This window comes from Vigna umbellata, chromosome 4 (genome assembly GCF_029865625.1).
Source record: "Vigna umbellata cultivar VRB3 chromosome 4, Vumbellata_1.0, whole genome shotgun sequence".
NCBI lineage: Eukaryota > Viridiplantae > Streptophyta > Magnoliopsida > Fabales > Fabaceae > Vigna > Vigna umbellata.
The window spans coordinates 899,171-921,976 of NC_142168.1; the positions used below are offsets into that span (position 1 = coordinate 899,171).

Genomic DNA, 22,806 nt, shown 5'->3' on the forward strand with positions numbered 1-22,806 from the left:
ATGATAAAGAAAAAGTATGCAAACCTGATAATCTAATAGCCCAAAAACAGAACAAGACTAACCTAACCTATTTTTAAATGTCATACTGAATTTAAACGGATCAAGTTAATCCGTTTTGTCATCTTATATAATGTCATATAAGTCAATGTAAAGATAAAAGTTCTAAGAATTGTATACGAAAGAATGAATGGTCATCATCATTTACAAAGAATTAATTAATTACTTAAATTCAAAATTGAGGTATTTTAATAATGAAAAGTATCACACAACATAAACTATTACCACCAAATCTTGATGTTTGATAATAAAACCTTTTGTTATTAATTCTACAAAAAGAAAAACTAAAGTAAATTACTTTTTTTAGTTTAATATTGATGCATTTACATTTAAACTTAAATTAGTCACGAATTAGTTAAGATATTGATTTACAATTTAATAATTTAATTATAAAATAGTAGTATATACAAATAAATAATATGAAAATAAAATAACGTTGAAGCCATAATAATAAAAAATTTAAACATTAAAAATAAAAAATATTTGCTAGGTTCTAGCATTTAAATATTAAAAAACTAAAGATTTAATATCTCGGTAGGTCCTTTTTTGGTCTGGAATCTCAAATAGGTCTCATTTCTTTTTGGTGTCTAAATTGGGTCATTGTTTTTGTAAAATTGTAACAATTAGAGACCTGCTGTCAAATTAGACAAACAACCGTTAAATTTGGGTTACGTGGCATGATCAATGTATACATTAATCACACGTGGCATTAAAAACGAATTTTATATTAAAATTTTTGAATGCATAGAGGTGAAATCAGCTTTAGGGAAGGACAAAGTGGGAAAAATTTAAAAATTTAAGTGCAACCCCCTTTAATTCAGAAATGCAAATAAGATTGGGGAAAAATTAGGGTTCGTGTGAGGGAAAAAATCGCGTTCTTTCTTTCTTCGTTCTTTATTAGGGAGAAGGATTATTGTTCAGATGCATGGGAATCTGAGTTGGGACTTGGGGTGTTTGATTTTCCATGGCTGAAAGATGGTGTGAGGTGTAAATCAGAGGAGTACTTTTTGGATTTTGAAGACAATTTCTCATCGTTGATGGAAGAAAAAGACGCGTCCTGGAAAGGTAATTCTAGTGTTGATTTGTTGAAGGCATATGGTTTGTTTGGGAGTCCAGAAAAGAAATTGGAGCACATTGCATGACAACCATTTGAGAGTGATATGGTAGAGCATGAAGCGGAGGATGTGGATTGCATTTGGAGCTCTCTCCTTCAACACCCTCTTTGACTGTTCATCTCAGATAGAGTTCAGAAGAAGTGTATACATTAATAGAGTTAGATGTAAAATATTTAATATATTAATTAGTCCCAGTCCCTCACGTTCTTCTTCATTTTCTTCTTCTCTTTTTCCATTGTAATTTAAATCCCTTCCTTTCTGCATGGATGGATATCTGGAAGACATTGTCACTTTCCATTCATTGTCCAAATTAAATTACATGGACTATGTTATCAGTTAAATCTAGAGCTCATAGCCAAATGCATGCCAAGATATAAAAACCCTTAGATCTTCTCCTCCTCTCTTGCTCTGTAATAAGAATATAGTCTATTTTATTTTTATAATTGAAGAGGATGAGCTACTGTCACATATAAATTCAGTTTTTGTATGAAAATTTTGAACGAAAGAACGCTATTTTTTCACACGAACCCTAATAATACGGATCCCCAATTTTTTTCCCCATCTCATTTGCATTTCTAAATTAAAGAGGGTTGCACTTAAATTTTTAAATTTTTTCTACTTTGCCCTTTCCTAAAGCTGAGTTCACCTCTGTGCATTCAAAATTTTTAATACAAAACTCGTTTTTAATGTCATGTCTGATTAATGTAATGTATACACTGACCATGCCACGTAACCCAAACTTAAACGACCGTTTGTCCAATTTGATGGTGACAGACCTCTAATTGCTTAAATTTTACAAAAACAAAGACTCAATATTTAAAATTTCGGACCAAAATAGGGACCTACCGAGACATCAAACCTATATTATAACACTTTGATATAAATTTCAACTATATTAATTAAAGCAAGTTCACTTCTACAATAAAAGAATATGTAAATGTTTTACTTTTTTCTTTTCATATATTTTCAAACGTCAACATGAAAATAAGACCATATTTATTGAAATAATTATTATACAATGTCTTAATTTAAAGTTTTAATATTTTATTGTATAACATTATTTCTAAAATATTTTTGAATCTTTTAATCAAATAAAAACCTTTGTAAATTTCATACATTAATTAATATTTTATTTAGTCATAATAATTTTAAGAAAAAATATATTTTTATTTTTATAACCTATAAAGTCTTACTTAAAATGTAAAACCTCAAATTTAATGACATATACAAAATCATATATAACAGTTTTGTTATATAAATTTATAAAAATGTGGGCATAACTGCAATAAAATTATCTTAAATAGAATATATATATTTATAAATTAGTATTTATTTCTCTCAATATTGTCAGGTTTCACTAGAAAACTAATTAATTTTAAATTAGAAATTAATATGATATATTTAGAGAATGAATAAAAAATATTATAATTTTTTTACTGTTATATTATATTCCTAATTTCAACTTAATTTTTTATTATTAATATATAAAATACATAATCTTATGATGAAGACTATAATACAAATTTACTTATAGTTTAATAAGCATAAATATGTTAAACTTACTATACAAGTTTATTATATTTTCATATTACATGTTCAAATGTCAAAATGTCCAAAGTCACTCCAAAAGTTTAAAGATTATTGTTGTATTAAGAGAAAAACATCACACACATCAATAATTAGTGTGATATATCAGAAAGCATGTGATAATGTCTAAATATTTCCAACTTTATCTTTTTATTCTGTTTGTGCTGTTTATGATACTCCAATGATGTCTGTCCAGTGTCACTTAGACATATAATATAGTATAGTGTATGCAAATTATTACACCTGTGAAAAATAACATTTCTATATCATATAATATTAGGTTGTATATGTTTGTAGACAACTTTGCTTGCTTCATTAGATCTAATTGTGCAGTGTTTTCCTTTTTAAAAGCCTAAAATTTCACATTTTTAATAAATAGTTAATGATAGACCAAATAGATCTATTTTTAAGTAACAAGGTGTTTGATGTTTTTATTTAGCCCTTAACAAATCTCACTCCTCCCAAATAGGTCTATTTTGAAGTTATACTAGTATCTTTGGTAGCATGTAAATCCAAATGGGAAATCAAATCCTGAATTATCTTTATAAATAGATTTTCACCTAAATTTCATGCTTGCAAGTAAAAAAAAAGGAAAAAAATATAATAATAAAGAAAAAACAAGAGAAAAAAATAGATTTTGTTTACATTAAAGGGAAAATAGAAATTTAGAAGACACAAGTATGACATAATTAAGAAAAAAAAAAGTGTTGAGAGAGGACTGTTTTAGAAAATACTAAATTTGTCAAAACAACCCATTTAGAACTATATTAGTCATAACATATTGTTTAATGTTTGAACCCCTAAATCATGCAAGTTCAAAATAGCAGTTAATGGAATCTCTCCTTTGCATGGCCCACCCTTTGCACTTGGCATTCACCAAACCCTATAGTCCTCAAAACCCCCTCCTATAAATACCTCTCTTCTTATATACCTTCTCCTTCTCCTTCTCCTCTTCCTCTCTCCCCTTCACACCCTTCATTCTAAGTCTTCTTTCTAGCTATCTTCTTCTCAGAGATCACAACAAAGCAACTATTTGCATCACAGTAACCACTGCATAATCTTGGTAAGACTCTATCTTCTCACTAAGTAATTTATATATCATCATCATCATCTCATCATCATCCATGTTTCTCTGCAATTTTCCATTCTGTCTGTGAATCGCCATATTTATTGCTTTAACCATTGCTTTTGCTTCGATTACAACATAATGTCATTATTACTCTTGGTCCCCCTCTCCATATATCATTACTCATCCAATATCTTCCATTTTCTTCATTGCATGTCCTTCTTATGTGGTATCCTCAACCAAGCTTCCATTCTATTCCATTCTCTGTCGTTTCTGTAAAATAATAATAATAACTGTCGGTGAGATTATATTCTTCACCTTTGTATCTTTTTCTCATATTCTTCATCTTCATCGGATGTTAATTTTTTTGCTCTATTTCGATTCCCTTTTAGCCACGGCTCCCATCTCATTATTGTTTTCTTTTTTTCCACTACATTTAATAATAATCATGGTTTTTTGGTTTCATGGGAAAAAGTAGAAGAAGAAAAAAGGGATTTATGCACGAGAAACGAAAAAAGCGGTTGGAATTCAGTTTTTTGGACTTTTCCTTATCTCTTTTCGTATTTCTCCAAACAACCCATCCGGGTCCATGAAGGTTGCTGCCACGCGCTCTTGGGCTTTCTTCCGCCTCAATTTGTGTACCGTACATGTGGCACTGAGTTAGGCCCACGGTCCGACGCAATTCAGTTTTGTAGTAGAAAGGGTCCAACTGAGTAGTAAGCTAGAGATTGGATGAAAGGACATGTGCCTTGATAACGGTTAAAAGTCAGTAGTCCATAGAAAATGTTTTGTCTCTGTGTCTGGTTTTGGACACTTCTTTAATTTGCTCACAAAAACCTCTCCCTTCATGCAGTTTTATTTGTCGTGTCAACTTATCATGGTTTCCTCTGCTTTTTACTTTCTTCTTTATTTTTTTCTGTATAATATTATCCTTCTATGTATTTTTTTTTCTAATTTTCTTTTTATATTTTAGTCTTTTTCTAGCATTTTCCACTATGAAATGAGAAACAAGTAGAATTACCGATTGCATGTAGCTGCTACAACAAGCGTCAGAGTCTTTAACACTCAACTAACCCAGGACAACTACATTTATTTTAAGAAAGAGAAAAACTTGTTTCAATGTATAAATAATATATAATATATGTGTGAGTCTGTGGGTATGTGAAATCAACATGTTAGCAGAAAACAGAAAGTAAAACAAGATTTCTGTACAAAATCTTCAAATGTTTAAGAGCTAGATTTTGTCCTCTGTAGAACAGGAGAAGTGCATTGAATCTACTAAATAGTCTACAGATCTTTGATGCCTGAGTTGTATTTTGCCTTTTAATTAAAGGATAACAGTTGTAATGTATTGCTGAATATATATATATATATATATATATATATATATATATATATTGTTTTATGTAAATTGCAAAAATACTGGACTGTATATAATGATCTTCTTTCATGTTTTTATATATCGAGAAACCATACAACAGTTAGATGTGTAATAAATGAATTATTTTTACAGTTTTACAGTACAAAAGATTGGTATTTCCTCTTTGAATTAATAGTATGGAGTTTTTGCTTCAGTTATTTTTATGTTTCCTTAAACATATAAGTTGGAAGCTTTTGCTGAAACCAATTGAATTAAAATCAACCTTTTGCTGCATTTATTGGAATAATATGATTTCTAGTGACACGGTACAAAAAACATTTGTATGTTATATGTACAACATCTATAGCTATAATTTGGAATTTTCATTGATGTGCCTCTGTGATACTGCACAAAGGTATTTATTTACTGATTAGCTAGCTTGTAGGTCAAAGATAAGTTCATTCTTCTTTTATTCTTAAAAGTATATACTTCTGCATAATTAACTAGTACATATGGTACAAGTGTACAATTGTCATAATTCATATGTTTGACCCAACTGTTTAAAATTTTGTCCCTTTTTTGTTACTATATTTGTTAAATTAATTGATTATAAACTTGTTTATTGGAGAAGAAGTAATGGTGTTCAGCATTAGGTACCAATAGTTTTCTTTAGATTTGACCAGATTGTCGTACTTGGATGTCTGGTACACTTACACTTCCTGGTTTCTGAACCTCTGTGTTGTGTTAACCGACACGTGAAATCTCTTTGTCGGTATATGATTAAATTAACTTCTTGGTAGTTCTTATTTGGATTCACACTCTGAGCCTTAAAAGTCAAGAGTCATTTTTCTCAGAGTATCCTTTTATTCTTTTTTTAAGAGATAAAAAAAGTATGTGTTTTCTTGTTGTTACACGTGTAATGTTGATGTATATCACACTTGTTTACACTTTTCTTTCTTAGTGTTATGTTGGCTTCTTATATTTCCTTTTCATTGGTAGAAAAGACTGTTCAGAAATATGTGGTTAATGTCATTTAATAAGAGATTCACCAACCTTGTTTGTCACTTTTCGATAGAGGATAAAACAGAGTTCAAACTGTTTTGATAACCAATATGTTTTTGTTTATTCTGAGATTTGAGGGACAAAGTCATGTCTGATAGAAAAGAAATATATATATCACAAACAAAATAATCTGTGGGTATGAAATGTTGTCAAAAGACACTCTATGAATGGACATTTAATTCAATATCAAACACTCTATCTGATTTAACCATATAGCTATAGATAAAATTTATTGTTTTAATTATTTCTAAGGAAAGTAAAAGTCATTTTCCAATTTTTGTCTAAACTATTTGTCAATTCCCAATGAAGCTAAAGATTTGTTCATTCAATGGCAGGTAAAGCTTATATATTCTTTCAATGGAAACCATTTTACACTCCTATATGATCTGCAATGATCTGAAGGAGCATTTTTGTTCAAGAATTTATTTCACCTTATTTAGTGCACTTGAAGAACAAACATATACTTGTTGTAATTTCACTCCCCCCAGCAAGCATTGCCTTATGTATTCTCTTGCATATTATATTTTATTGAAGTTGTTTAACAAGTCCCTCTCATAGAGTTTATCTTCTTACTGTTAATCTCTCGTTATGAAACCACTAGCAATAGATGATGTGCCTAGCTACTGGTTTGTCATGTGACAGTGTCTGAGAGATTATTGATATAAATTGTTGTATGTGTGTGTTATATTAGAGCTTGATTGGATTAGTGAAGGTAGGAATAAAGGAAGTGGTTCAGTTAGAAGGAGATAAGGGTAGTTGAGTGGAACCAAAACATTAACCAACACATAGATCAGTTACTCCGATGATGTAGGCCTAAATTCCTAACTTTTTTTAGCTTGTGTCACTGTCATCTGAGTCAGAATAGACTAATATCCTACCCTACCCATGGAAGTCTTTCAAACTTTGTCTTTGTATGAAGACAACTTGTCAAATCTTGTATTTCAATAATGTATTGCCCTTTTGTTTTTTTTGTGTTGTTTTCATGCATTTCTGTCTAAACCAGAGATAAAAAAATTTACATACAGAAAATGACCTCCATGTTGTGCAACTACTTTATTCTTTAGTTGCTTGGCCCACTGAAAGCATTTGTTAGCTGATGGTTTCTCCAGAATGATTGAAAATGGACACAATACTTTTTTGCTTATTGAAGTTGCTGTGGAACTTGATTGCTGAAAATGACTTTCTAGATCAAAACTATTTTAAGCACTTCTTGAAATAATTAGTAATCCATGACTTTGATCAATTCTTCTTCAATTTCTTGTGTCCACTGGCTCAACCTACTTGATTATATAAAATCTATGTTTTAGTTTGAAGTTTTTTCTGACAGGATAGAAATATTAGCAACCAAATACAATAACTAATCTTGTCTATGAGACCAGTGCATGTCATGATTTTGTTGGACAATCATGTTAGTTGATTCCATGAAGAATGTGAACCATTTTACTAGAGCATAATTATTATACCTTTGTTATGTTTTTTCTTTTACAAGTTATATTTCAAGTATATGGACTTTTAGTCAAAATTGAATATGCTTAGATGTGTTCAGAATCTTTTTTTTATAAATCAAATTATTTTAATCTTGATCAAAACACTGTGAACAGTAATTTGACATGATAAATGAAAAATAATTTTATAAATTATTACGAGTTTATTAAATTAAATCTGTGTGATTATTTTATAAATTAAATCTGTGTGATTATTTTATATGTAATTGATTATAGATATAGTAACTTTTAAAAAAGGCACACACTGTAAAGATTAAAGAATAGAAGTGTGTATTTTTGTGCGTTGCTTAGAACCTGTCATTTATTTAATTTTGGTTTGGTTAAAAGTGTAGAAATTTAAACATATTTATTTTTTCTCTTCTGGGAGAACATTGCAAAAGCTGTTCTATATATTTATAAATTATTAACTGAAGTTTGATTTCTCATCAACTAAGATATAAGATATTAAATACTTATTAAAATTTTTGGTAGTTTTAGATACTGTTTGAAAATAAAATATCCATAGCTTTTTAAAATACTAAAAATTCATTTTTAGTGCAACAAAAATATGTATTTTCAAATAACAAGTGTAACAATAAATGCAAATCAAATATATATGAAAAAAATCTGCTTTCCTATTCGCCCAACAAAAAGATATCTGTTAAGTATAATATTTTAATTATAAAAAAAATATTTTTTTCTTTCTTTTGTTATTTTACTACCAACCACCACCTTTTAAAAAATTTAGGATAAAATTTAGGACAATGTTGAAAGAAATAGACTAATAGTTATGGTTTGTTGTTACATGTAGATCACAATCATCATTTCCCTCTCACAGTGGGACCCACAGATAGTTAAGCTTTATTTTTACCAACTTTTTCCTTGCCAGCAGGAATTATTAGTTGGGCTTGGAGCCCATAAGCAAATATAGATTATTTAGATTTTTGTTGTTCTAAGATTAATAAAGGACCACAAGTGGGAAAAAAAATATGATTAAAATATTTATTTATGTTTATGCTTGATCATTGACATATTATATTGAAGTATTTATGTTGTTTATTCATCTGTTTGTTTAATGATTGATAAAATTAATGTTATGATTTGAATTTATATCTTTGCTATTTTTTTTTTTCAGGAAATTAGCTTGTGTAAGAGTTGGAAGTAATAATTAGTGTTGATCTCAACTAAATATGAATTATATATTTCTTCTCCTTGTCACTTTCAAGGTAAATCTAAGACATGCCTTCATAGTTTTTCTTTTGTTGACACTATGTTGTTTAGGAAGAAATCTAACCAGTTATTTCTTATTTTATTTTGTGGTATATATTAGATTATCAAGAGGAAGTTGATGCAGTTAAAAGAGATTATGGGATTTCAAACATCACAATCACATAGTACTAAATGGATACCACAACCAATTTTCAAAGCAAAGGACGTCCCAATTGATGTTCATGAAAATTCATTAATTCAAAGGACCACACTGAATTTGATTGATCATTCCCAAGCCAATTCCAACTACATTTTGTCTGGCTATGATTCATGGATGGTAAGTACGAACCCAGTAAAGCATGAAATGACTTTAGTTACTTCCCTTTTAACATTAAAATAAGAATATTTTTATAATTAAAAAATGAAAATTATTTTCTTAAGATCTTATTTTCTTGTTCCCTCCCAACACACCATTTACACAGAAACATGTACAAGAAATTCTCAGGACAAACAGAACAAAACAACATATGCATGTACACTAGAGTACTAAAGTTGATGGAGATGTTTGTGTCTATTGATGCATTGCTTATGGTAGTTGTTTGTTTGACTAGGTAAGACACCCTTCAGCATTGAACTCATTTGAAAGGTTGATGAAAAATGCCACAGGGAAAAGGATCATCCTTTTTCTGGATTACGACGGTACCTTATCCCCAATTGTAAATGATCCAGATCGAGCTTTCATGTCTGAAGAGGTAATTAACCACATTATATAACCATTTCATGTATTAAACCCAATTGTAGAAATTTTAATTGATTGAATGAGGTGTATAATGTAAATGACAGATGCGTGCTACAGTACATGAAGTTGCTTCTTATTTTCCAACAGCAATAATTAGTGGAAGAAGTAGAGATAAGGTTAGTTGATCAATTATTCAATTTGATGCCCCAGTTCTAATTATAGGTCTTAATTTTCCTTATTTTATGGTTTAGGTACAAGATTTCGTGAAGTTGAATAATTTGTATTATGCTGGAAGCCATGGGATGGACATAATGGCACCATCAATGCCAATTACATCCTCTGCAGGGGAACATATTGAAATTGCCATTAACAAGAGCGTGAGCAACTCTGTCCTCATAGATTTTGAGTCTTTTCAGAATTAAACATTTGTGAAATGTTATATCATTTTCTGTTAACAAAAAACTTAAAAATATGTTACAGTACCAATACTTTGTGTTTTCTTACATAATGTCTCTCTTAAATAGTTAGTTAACGTAAGTATTTTCATTTTGTAGTGCACTGAAGTTCCTTTTCAACCTGCCAAGAAGTATTTGCCAGCAATTCGAGAGGTCAGTACAATTACAAAATCATATAGGACTATTTCATGGTTTTGCCCAGGTTTCTGGAAAATGTTATGCAAGTTGAAGAATCAAATCGAACCCTTAGACTACAAAACTAAATGTTTGATTTTGATTGTTTGTGCTAACAGATATTAAGAATACTAAGAGATGAAGTAGAGGAAATAAAAGGAGCAATGGTTGAGGACAACGGATTCTGCGTCTCTGTACACTTCCGGCAGGTCCAAGAAAAGGTAACCTTTAATTTCTAATATTTTTTTCTTAACATTTCTCTCTTCCTCAATGATTAACAATATTTTTGTTTTTTGCTAAATATGTTTAAATCCAGGATTATGGTCTGTTGGAAGAGAAAGTGAAGTCTGTGCTTGAAAAGCATCCACAATTTTGCTTGACAGAGGGTAAAAAGGTATTCAGATTATATATGCATTTTTAACTCTAACTCTTTACGAATCATTCAATTCTACTGGTTTTCTCTTCCGCACTGAATACTGTTTATTTGTAGGTTATGGAAATAAGGCCTTCTATAAAGTGGAACAAAGGAAATGCTGTAGAATATTTTCTTGACACATTAGGATTAAGCAGTTGCAATGATATCCTTCCTGTGTATATTGGCGATGACAGAACTGATGAAGATGCTTTTAAGGTATGGCTTACTCTACTTCACTGTCTTTTTCTGCAACACTCTTGAGCTTTACTTAGTACAATCAGATGCATTACAACGTAACAGATAAGAGAAATTTATATTTGCCATAGCAGGACTAATGTCAAGGAAATGATTCGTGTCATGTTGAAGTGATTAAAAGGAACTATTACCTCTAGCAGAATATTTTTCTTGCACAATATGCAGAGTTGAAAGTTACAGATTTCTTGTGAAATTTGTGCAGGTCATACAGAGTAGAGAGCAAGGTTATCCAATCATAGTGTCTTCAGTTCCAAGAGAAACTAAGGCTTTGTACTCTTTGCGTGACCCGTCGGAAGTACTAATCTTTTTGTCACGTTTGGCAAAATGGAGGAAAACCGCTTACTAAATAAGGCCTTTAAATTTTGGTTAAGGCATAGATGATCATCAAAGGGGTAATTTTGCCGTGCACATAGTTACTTCCCACGATGGTTTTGGAGAAGTGGGATGACTGTTGTTTTCTTTTTAAGTAGTTGGTTTGTAAAATAACTACTAATGTATATTACTAGCTTATAAAAACGTTTCAATAAGTAATAACTACTAGTCTTTATACAACAAGTCATTCATGATAACATTTTCAAGGCAGGACTAAATTGTCTATTTAGTAATTTTCATAACCATCTCACAAGGAATAAAATGTATATATAGCAATTTTAGTAGTACTAAAAAAGACTCCCAGACAAAGAAGATGGTAATATGTGATAAATCACTTTCTTCTCAGCAACTTGATTCCGCACACACCTGTAAAGAGAACATCATCTCCGTTTATTGATCGGTTTTCCCTCTTGTCGAAACCTGTTGAATTGATCACACAAAAAATTCTGATAAGATGGTAAGATAAAACATCTACATCTATAATTGATGAATCTATCAGAATCCACATTCTCGTGATCCTAACCAACATTTGCTGGCTATAACCTATGCTCATATGGTATATTATTTTGTTCCATCCTCCCTTGTGTGTATATATAATGTAAATCATTTCAAAAGCTTGTTAGACATTATTACTGTTGGGACATGTTACATCTTATCAGCAACTAACATGTCACTATATTAAGTGAATGGACATGGAATGCAAGATACGTATACAGATTGGCAAAGCTTCAAACTTAAGATAACTGCCTAAAAATGAGGCAAAATTATTTATTTGATTGAGCTGATCAAGCACATATCCAACTGAGTTACTGGGGATTAGTTAGTTATACAAGTTTGAATTTAGTAGCCAACCGTTTTCTATATAGTAATGCCTATGAAAGGAAACAAAATGACATCAATGAAAATCCATATAGTATATCTTCTATTGCCATTCAAGACTAAAATTTAATTCCATTTTATCTACCATTTAGCAAAGGGGGTCTCAAACATATAAGCACATAAAGTAAAGCAATAAAAGCATTACCAGAGGCGATTTGATGATGAGGGCTCATGTCTAGAAGTGCTTTTAGAATCTGTTCCGGGTTTTTCTGCCTCACTAGAACCTCTTTCTGAGCTTTCACCTCGATGGGATGATTCACTTGAACCTGTGAAATGGTCCAAGACAACCAAACACAAGCTACCTATATTAATCATTACCTATATTTTTTATCGTATCAATAATATAGAAAATGTTGATGAGGAAAAGGTGGTAACAGCAAAATGTACCAGACATCGGTGATGGATGAAAGAATCACCTACCTGGCTTCTCAAATTTTCCATGCAACTGACCATAGCTGGGAAACCTTTCCTTTGAATTCAAATGCAAATTCTTATCCCTTTCACTACGGTTATCCTTCTTTTCATATTTGGGATTTTGGATGTATGGACTTAACGGAAGACGATTTTTCTTGCAAAACCTTGGCTGAGACTTCAAACATGAAAACCATATTATGCTCTATAAAATATTTTAATAGAAAAACTAACAAGCAACATTTCCCGCTATCATCAAGACACAACACAACCTATAGTACATTGAGAACAGAAAGGGTAGTGAGTATATTAACCTCGTAATAACTTGAAAAATTTGTCTTTGGAAAGTAAGTCCCAGTCCCATCACTAGTTCTTGGAAGCCAAAAACCAACACGTTCATTAATATTCCCATATAAGGGAGAAACATCTCCATATGGAATCACAGGAACCGGGGTTTGAAGATGCTCCATGTTCATGATACCTCGCTGAGGTTTCATGTGCCCCGCAAATTGTGCCCTTAAATGCATTGGCACTGTAGCAAAGGGAGGAAAAGGTACCTTTGATATTTGATTCTTGCAAAACCTTCCATATTGCAGATTCCACCAATAGCTTAAAAAATCACTATCCAGTATATCATAACCTTCATTCACAAAGTACCCTGAAGTAGCTGCTGTATCATGACTGGCATTCGACTCTGGCGGATAAAGATTGCCTAAACCAGCATGCATCATCCCCACATTGTTTCTGGCTGCAAAAGTAGTTTCAGTCCCGGTAGGAAGATTGTAGAATGGGAACATGGAAGGAACTTGAAATGATGGTCCAGAGGAACCATCTGCAACCGGTTGAAAACGTTGGTCATCAACGGTTCTCTGACTCGGACTAGAAGGGCCAACAAGATTAGGAATTGATGAGTTAGGCGCAGTCTTTAGCAGTTTCTTACCTAATTGAAGAGCTTTAAAATCTGAATTGATAGCTTCAGTACTAGTGTTCTCATAAACTTTTGGCGTGTAGCTTGAAGCGCATGTCTGCCAAGATGAATTACCAGAGCTGGAACCTTTGTTAATATCCATTTGTCTTTGATGATCTGGATGAGGTACTGGTGGGCTATAATCAAATGGTTCAGTAAACTCTCCCTCATAGAATGGTCTTGCAAATGGAAACGGAGCTGTGTTGTGATAATGAGGCATATTGTAGCCTGGAAAGTACTCAGAAGAAGAGGCATCTTCTCGAAACATCCCAAATGAGTTTTCATGCATGTATCCAGAAGCTAAAACGTGGGGTAGTGGGAAAGGTACACACGGATTCACATTCACTGGTGCTTGCAGGTATTCATTGAAATAAGGAAAACCAAACTTTTCCTGTTGCATCAGCATTGCCCCATCAACCGGACAGACAGTTTCATCATTGACGTCCAACCCAAATTTGCAATAATAACCACTTGAAGAATATTCTGGGTCATCTTCATATTCATTTCTCCAATCGTACGAAATCTGCCCAAAAGGTTGATAATTTTCAGATGAAACTCTGGCCCTGTTGCAATGATGAGTTGAAGCTTCACTATACAAAGGACCAAATTCTGAACTAGAATAAAACCCGGGAAAGTAAGGCGTGTCACGAACTTCATATGATGAACATATAGCACTTTTGTCTCTATTAGCAAGTGCATTCTTGATGGTATTTGTATGCTTCATATCAAAGGCCAGTGTACCAGTGAAAACGCCGCCATGCTTTGATCTCAAAGTTTGAGAAGCAGCAAGTTCATCAGAGGGTCCTAGCATTTGCTTCGATTCTTCTGAAAGATTAGAAAGATTTTTGTAAATACCATAATGTTCACCAGTAGTTGTAACATGTCCGTTCCTTATGTAACGGTTATAAGTGAGTGCATCGATCCAGTAACCTTTACCGTTTCTCTCCCATGTATTCTTAAAAAACAAATCAAATTCTGCTATTACATTGTCTTCTGGGCAAGCCAGTAACCTCTGGATTCGCTTTGCACCTAAAGCAATTGCACTTTTTATCCTAGAGAAGTTTCCTGCAAAGTATATTATAGATAGCCAAACAATCATATAAGAGACTTGTTTAAATAGAAGAAAGGCAAATGAAAAAGAAAATCATTCAAAATACTCTTAGTTGTAACATTAAAAAGGGCATCTGAAAATTTCCATAACTTCGATGCAGTGAAATGTTGTGCATCATAATCTAAAAGTATGTGCTAAGATAGATATGTATTTCCTCTTATCAAAGTCTCATTTATGAGAAACCATATATTTATCAGCCAAAATACCACATTTAGAAGGAGAACATTATTTCAAGAATATATTATACACATAAAAATCATTCACCTTCTATATTTAAGGTACACAAACATTCATTTTTCTTTACCCTTTCTAGATGCACATTCTATATTTCAACTGCACTAGAAACATATCTTGAGAAAAAAACAATGTCTGAGACAGGGTTAAGAAGTACAATTACCTTTTCTAATGCTTCCTCCTATGTTGTTGTTAGGAAGCAAAGGATCTACAATACTAATGTATTTAGAAACAAATGGTTTCTCTTTTAATTCTTTGCTGCTACACAGAATGCCGTACATGGATTCACAAGCATCAAGAAATTGGTGGTTCAGCAACAACCTTTGGCAATCCTTACGTGGTGGTTCAGCTATCATAATTTTAAAATAGGACATGTTGGGTAATCAGCCATAATGCATACAACATTAACACAAATATTACAGAGAAGAATTTTTTTTTTTCACTTACCTTTCATATTAGGGAGTGAACTTATAGGCACCGGACCTCGCAAGCTGAGACAATACTTACTCCAGTCAAATTTGCTGAAGAAATCCAAAAATCGATAGAGTACCTACAACGATACATAATCCAATAGCATAATTTTTTTTTTCTTTTTATGACAACCAAAATAGAAATTACCCAAAGCAAACAAGTTTGTCACCTCAAGTGGTCCAGCAAATGTACTATTGTAAACATGAAATACATATATGACTAAAGTTTCCAATGCATAGGTTGAAAGAAGTCCATGGTAAGATCCCAGGATGCGGCTCTCATAGAAACACCAAGATTTTATCAATATAATACTCCGCTTCAGTAAGTGATTCTGATTTATTAAATTGTCTACCTGGAACACAAACTTACTTGTCAGAGATCTCTGCAAAAAGTTTGAAAGTAAAATAATAATGATGAGAACTTCGGTCAGAACGAATCACCTCCTCAATAAAACAAAGTGTTCCCAAACCACCAATCTGGTTGAAAGATATGTCAACTACAAAGTTTTCGACTAAACACTTGATAATCTTCACCTGCCATTAAACAACAATAAGAAATACAGAAGCTAAGAACGCTGATAAAAGAATTATTAGACGGTACCTTTTCTCTTGTAGTATTGCATTGATGTGCATGAATTTAGCATGGAGATAATATACGTAAAAATGAAGAAGCACGTACCTTGGCCCCGATATACTTAACCTCTTTGACTTGAAATTGCGCGTCCTGATTCTTCTCTTCTCTCTCTAAAATACGCTGTATATCTTGGATCAGACGGTCTTCTGAATGGTGATTATCACAGAACGCTGTTAGATCAATGTCCCCATCAGGTATATAGGTCTTCAAGGGTACGGAACCAAATGGAAATACCTGTGGCAGCGGTACCAGAGGAAAAACATTTTACGCGAGCATTAGGCACAGACAACCTTAAAAGCACATAAGATTTCTTTATGAGTAGGAATGTTCTCACTTCACCCACCATAGGTACAAACAAAGTACAACATAGGATAAAATAAGAAATGATATTAGGTTTATATACACATAAGATTTTTGTATTTTTCTCCTCTCACTATAGATCTGAATCACTCACGGATTTGCTTTTGGTACCACTCCAAAAAGTCTCTTAGTGAGGAATGTATCTTATGTATATATAAACCTATGTGTATTTCATATTTTATCCGGACTTTGTTTGTACCCAACATATTCAACCTCCTTACAAATACCTTCCACTTTTCTTTTCCTATCTTAGTTCTCTTATATCTTTTCCTTTTTTTAGCAACTTTAGTTCCCAAAACATACACATAACTCTTTCAATCATAGTCATCTTAGTTATCTACGCTAGACACTTCAATTAAAGAGTTTTATATAGACATACTTTTCATATATGATATCTTACTATTTGCAATAAACATCCACAATACTCACCATTATATGTAAGAATTCATTTAAGTTTGTTGTTATATTACCAAAGCATGAATTTTTTTTAAATATTTTATGTACTTAGACTTTTCTTTGTGATGTAGACCTATAATTTGGTGGAATAATCATCAATAAAATAACAAAAGTATATTAATAAATAACTTTTATTTTTAATGAGTCACAAACATTAAAATACATGAATTCAAGTAACTCTTAATTCTGAATTTAGTGAGAGAGAATCCTTCATAAAAAGAATACAATGGTTTGTTTATCAATTATGCAATGAAAATATGTTTCAAATCTACTCTTTTCTAGAAACAGCTAAACAATTAAGTCTTTTTCACTTATATGACTAAGTATTTAGTACCATCAAAGTTTTGTAAAACATTTAGATTTTTTTTTTTAAATTTAAGCACACTCAAATATTTCAATAAATTATTTTCTGTTTCTAACAAGCCACGTTAAGGAGAAATTTAGATGATGTTAATACAACAAAAACGGTATTTGAATCAATAATTTACATTTAACATAAGAATCTATAAGGTGAATATGAAAACATAATTAGAAACAGGGAAGATTAGAGCAACGTAAAAAGGTTAAAGTGTGATTAATTAATTGATATGAATTATAAGCAGAGGGAAAAAATGTGACAGTGAAAGTGAAAGAATTAAGAGTTGGTTGTTACCTGGCAAGGGACAGAGTTCATGATGAGGGATCGTAGGTAAGATACTACAGCATTTCGACATGTTTCTGATATATGGTTGGGCTGAATATGTGTAAGCAGGTCTCTAGTTCTACCTTCGGCTTTTGACCATCTCTTCGGATCAAGCACTTTTGCAACAAATGGTGTCTCACTAGACACCATACCATTTGGAACAAAGTTACTCCCTCTATTCATCCCTTCACACTCTCTGTTTCTAGACAAACAAAATAAAATATAATTTCTCATGTTCAATTCACCATAATGACAAAATTACAAAATTAAGCAGAATTGTTCTTTCCATTTTATGGAAATATGTATCTGAATCAAAATGAAAGATTAAAACTAGTGAAAAAATGTGAGGTATATGTACTTGTGTATATCTAAAAGTTATATCAACATATATAATAAAGTCTTTAAAAAAAGTAATAACAAAAGAAGAAACACATACCTAAACAAACCTGATCAAATTAATAAAAATAGATTGTAAAGTGAGTACACCAGCTTGTTAACCCATTAAAACAGATTAGGTTAGTATAGTTTTAATCCATTCACTCGATTTTGTTAGTCTTGTCCGACATGATAACCTATACTTTTTACTAAAAATTAAAATTAAAATAATTTAAAAAATTAATTATTATATCAATTGAAATAATATTATAATTTAAATCATAAATACTTATAAAATAAATTTAATTATTAATTATTAATAAAAACACGTACGTCTACTTTTATATCATTCTCCTTTTATATTATGATAATAAAAAATTAGTTATTAATAAAATAAAAATATTATTAAAATTTGAAAAATATATTCTTAAAAATAATTATAAAAAAGTGAATACAAAATTTGAATGGTAAAATAATTTATATTAATAAAGATAAAATTGATATTAAAATGTCTACATCAAAAACAGTCAATTACAAAAAACAATACTTTTTATAGATAAATATAGATAAAAAAAAGTGATTTAATATATAAAATAATTATTTTAATTAAATATTTTTTATTATATATAATAAATTTTAAAAGAAAATTAAAATAAAGGTAGGTAGAACACCAACCCATTCTGCAACAGGAGAAACCAACTTAATATTTTTTTTTTTTTTTTTAATATGGTAGTGAAAAATAATACACGAGATGAATGTGCAAATGTGTAAAATTATTTTTTGCCCAAAATTTATGAGTCTTTTATTATTCATGGATCTCCATTTTAGGGCCAACAAAGTGCCTAAAATGAATTAAACAGATTGAAAAAGTGCCTAAACTGAACCCCTTTTTTCCACTCTTACCACAAAGTGCCTTTTTTTTTCATGAAAACAAAATAATTAAACAGATTGAAAAAGAACAATAAAATAAAAGAAAGCACATAATCCAGTGGAGCTCACCTGACAAATGAGGTCCACCTCTGGATCCTGTTTCACCTTTTGGTTTCTGATCACAAAGTTTTATACTGCTAAAACAACTCCAGAAATTTCAATTGATGTAGACACAACATTTTCAATTCCTGTCACAATCCAACACAAACCTAGTCAGGAACAAAAATTAAATTAAAAACTGAAAACCATGAAACGAAGAGAAAACGTGACACATACACAAAGGAGAAAGGAGAAAGGAGAAAGGAAGAGAGATGGATGAGAATTGGAGTGAGGAGTGAAGGGAATATGTGACAAAAGAGCTTTTAAAGTGTGATTATGAGAGTAGGAATGTGCATAGCACAAGGAACTTGTATTGAATACATCTCTATTCTTTCTTTAAAAGTAATATTTTATAAAAGGAAAACAAGAGTTACTTCATCCTTTTAATTTATTTTTTCAGTGATGAATTTAATTTTTTGTTCCGTTACCAGTTGACCTTTTGTGCATATTCACATTAGGCCCTTGCAAAAACGATTCTAGACATACCAGTTGGCTTCATTAGGTATTTTATCAATCATTCTGAATGTACAAATTGTTTCCCACACTCTTTCTATACTGACTTCAATTCATTCTAAATCAGAACTGTAAAAGGGAAAACCCATGAATATTTTTTTTTAATAAACTTAACTTACAGTAAAGATTAAAAAGAAAGTATTAAAAATCTCACCACCATTTTTTATAATTTTATTAGTATTCACGATATATTATTTAATATATATATATTAAAATCTATTAAAAGTAAGATCATTAAATAAAAGAGGGAGATTTTAAAAAAATGTTTTGATAATTGAGAGCGCGTGAAAGTATATTAAACATGTATTCCAAACATTTAAAAAAAAAAATTATGCTATCAACTTATTTTGTAATATTCTTATTTTTCACTTTTCATTACAATACTCGTATTTTTAACATTTTCATTCTCTTTATTTATGTCTCTCGTCATATATTTTTTATTCAATCTTTTTGATTAAATTAATTTATGTTTTTGGAAACTGAATTAATGTATTCGTTATGAGTTGTTAATAAAAATAAAATCATCAAAACATTATAAGTAGAGCTGTCAAAACGGGTCACCCGGCCCGACCCGATCTGGTCCACCACAGGTTGGTCACTTAGTGAGTCAACCCAACCCGGTTCATTTATTAGCGAGCCAGAAAAATTCGAACTCGGTTCGACCCACCATGGGTTGGTGGGTAAACGGGTTGGCTCATTGGCTCACTTAATTACAATTTTTTTTTAAAATAAAAAAAATTACAAACTTTCTATAATACAAATTTCACTCCCAAATTTCACTTCCGTGTTCAATTAATTTTGAAAATAAGAAACTTAAATAATTTTTTCAAGCAAAAACAAAATAATAAATATTTTTTATAAAATTAAAATTAATTTTTAATAAAATAAAATTAGGTAGGTGGGTTGGTGGACCAACCCAACCTACCACGGATTCAACCCGCATAAACCGGGTTTAAATGAGCCGGATTGAAATCTGACCCGCATAAAAAAATACAATTTTTTCTAATCCAACCCGACTCAAACCCGTGGTGGGCCGAATTGGCTCGCGAGTTGTGACCCATTTTGATAGCTCTAATTGTAAGTATGAATAATAATAAGAAAAGAGTTTAATATTAATGAAGTATGAACAAAAAAATTGATGGATGTTCACTTTCAAGTTCTACAGAGAATTTAATATAACCAATCATTTTATCTAGCAAACATGCTGAGATCATGTTATAGTTTTGAGCAATAATATATATACATTTTAGTTTTGTCTGAATTTATTATATATTTGTTTTTTTATCTCTTTTTTTATGACATCATATAATTTATAAATTTATTACTTTATTCTCTCTCATTAATGTACCTTTTTAATGTCTATTAATATATTTCTAGAGTAAGTAAACTTGTCATTGAATAGTGTTTGATGTTTTTCATATTCATAAATAATACATGAAATAAGAATAAAATAAATGAAACTAACTCAAATTGAATATAACTCAATCTTAACTATTTTACGATTTATTTAAAGTTTCTCATAACATATTATCGCAATAACTAATGTTTTTTTATCTATAAAGTCTATGAATATTTATAAAGTCTAATTTTTTCATGTATTTAACAAATATTCAAACAGTAATTAACATATTATTATAAACAATTAATGTATAAAGATATTGAAGATCCTACGTCGAGTAAAGATAAAATGAATTTATAGTATATAAATAGGTGTAAATCTCATTTTACAAGTCAATTTTGTAAGGTTAATTCAAGTTTAAAGTTCATATTTTATGATGGTATTAGAGTTGAAACTTATCTTAAGAATATTTGTTGTTTGTTGGGCTTATCATATTATTTGTTATCGGACTACTATTGTAAGATTCAAGAAAAAATAATTATCTAAAAAGGTGGTGGATGAGATATCATGAATTTAAAATAATAGAAGATAAGTATCATTGAAGTAACACACTTGGTTAGAGTTCATTGTTATGGATTAGTGGTCATGTAATGAATTTTTATTATTTTATTATTTGTTTTATGTGCAAGTGTGGTGTGTATTAATAGTTAGGTTTAATACGTATTTTGGTCCCTCTTTTCCTAGGGTCTGTTCAAATTGGTCCTGCTTTTTTTCAAAAGTTCACTAAGATCCCACTTTTCGCAAAAACGATGCACGTTAGTCCTTTTTTAGGTTTAATACGTATTTTGGTCCCTCTTTTCGTAGGGTCTGTTCAAATTGGTCCTACTTTTTTTCAAAAGTTCCCTATTTTGATCCCTATTTTGATCCCTCTTAGTGAACTTTTCGTATTTTGGTGAGCTGTACATTTTTCGTTGAGGTGAACTTTTGAGGGATCAAAATGTACAGCTCACCAAAATACGAAAAGTTCACTAAGAGGGATCAAAATAGGGATCAAAATAGGGAACTTTTGAAAAAAAGTAGGACCAATTTGAACAGACCCTACGAAAAGAGGGACCAAAATACGTATTAAACCTAAAAAAGGACTAACGTGCATCGTTTTTGCGAAAAGTGGGATCTCAGTGAACTTTTGAAAAAAAGTAGGACCAATTTGAACAGACCCTACGAAAAGAGGGACCAAAATACGTATTAAACCTAATAGTTATAATAATTGTTGTGTATGTGTTTGATAAAATTTAATTAAAGTTGAAGAAATGAATTTAATGTTTTAATTAAAGTAGCAACAATAATTAATTATATATCTTAAATGAGGTATTATATATATATATATATATATATATATATATATATATATATATTTGTATTTATATAAATAATATTTTGTGGAGTAGTTTTATTTTGTTGGTTCATGATATATTAAAATGTATTTATTTTTATTTAAAAACATGGAATTACGATTTTAAAATGGATTAAGTTGGTTATAGTAATATTATTTATAATATAATTTCACACTTATATCCAATTATAATTGCATTTATATCCAGTTATAATATATAAATGAATAATTGCATTTAATGGTATTGTAGTGTTTAAAGATTATTGCATGGAAATACATTTATAAATTTGATATTAAATATGGTTTAAATAGATACATAGTTTTTATATATAAAAAAAAGAGAGATATATGATTAGGAGATTATTCCGTTGTAATTATTTCAATATATATCATTTTTTATATGTGTTAGTATGTTGTGACTAGTAATATACAAATTAAATATAATTTTAATTATAAAATAATTGAGTTAATTGTGAGTTTCTTTATATATATATATATATATATATATATATATATATATATATATATATATATATATATGTATGTATGTATGTATGTATGTCAGACCTCATTAAAACGCACTCAAAACCTCTCTGCGCGGAC

General features: G+C 30.3%; 2 protein-coding genes and 1 pseudogene across 2 annotated transcripts; 2 read left to right on the plus strand and 1 right to left on the minus strand.

The window, feature by feature from the left end:
* Positions 1-1,283, plus strand: LOC148198885 (uncharacterized; annotated as a pseudogene).
* Positions 1,284-3,689: 2,406 nt separating this feature from the next.
* On the plus strand, positions 3,690-11,512 carry LOC148198886 (putative trehalose-phosphate phosphatase C). Its single transcript, XM_088113491.1, has 11 exons — positions 3,690-3,822; positions 8,867-8,957; positions 9,062-9,277; positions 9,552-9,692; positions 9,784-9,855; positions 9,931-10,056; positions 10,234-10,287; positions 10,428-10,529; positions 10,625-10,702; positions 10,799-10,939; positions 11,181-11,512. Exons 2-11 carry the CDS (start codon positions 8,922-8,924, stop codon positions 11,322-11,324), a joined length of 1,110 nt encoding a protein of 369 aa, XP_087969617.1. The 5' UTR covers positions 3,690-3,822; positions 8,867-8,921; the 3' UTR covers positions 11,325-11,512.
* Positions 11,513-11,649: 137 nt separating this feature from the next.
* Positions 11,650-17,737, minus strand: LOC148198887 (uncharacterized). Its single transcript, XM_088111706.1, has 10 exons — positions 17,525-17,737; positions 16,102-16,290; positions 15,864-15,956; positions 15,593-15,775; positions 15,400-15,502; positions 15,116-15,301; positions 12,955-14,672; positions 12,650-12,818; positions 12,375-12,495; positions 11,650-11,770 (listed from the first exon to the last, which is right to left on the minus strand). The coding sequence occupies exons 1-10, from the start codon at positions 17,735-17,737 to the stop codon at positions 11,731-11,733; spliced, it is 3,015 nt and encodes a 1,004-aa protein (XP_087967832.1). The 3' UTR covers positions 11,650-11,730.
* Positions 17,738-22,806: the final 5,069 nt, after the last annotated feature.

What these genes read in the sequence shown, in the direction of transcription:
- LOC148198886 (XM_088113491.1), top strand. Translation starts at nt 8,922, where the DNA reads ATGAATTATATATTTCTTCTCCTTGTCACTTTCAAG. An exon ending in GAGCTTTCATGTCTGAAGAG is followed by an intron (nt 9,693 to 9,783) that starts GTAATTAACCAC and finishes TGTAAATGACAG; the next exon opens with ATGCGTGCTACAGTACATGA. An exon ending in CTGATGAAGATGCTTTTAAG is followed by an intron (nt 10,940 to 11,180) that starts GTATGGCTTACT and finishes AAATTTGTGCAG; the next exon opens with GTCATACAGAGTAGAGAGCA.
- LOC148198887 (XM_088111706.1), bottom strand. Translation starts at nt 17,737, where the DNA reads ATGAATAGAGGGAGTAACTTTGTTCCAAATGGTATGGTGTCTAGTGAG. An exon ending in CACTTTGTTTTATTGAGGAG is followed by an intron (nt 15,776 to 15,863) that starts GTGATTCGTTCT and finishes TTTGTGTTCCAG; the next exon opens with GTAGACAATTTAATAAATCA. An exon ending in AGGAGGAAGCATTAGAAAAG is followed by an intron (nt 14,673 to 15,115) that starts GTAATTGTACTT and finishes TATACTTTGCAG; the next exon opens with GAAACTTCTCTAGGATAAAA.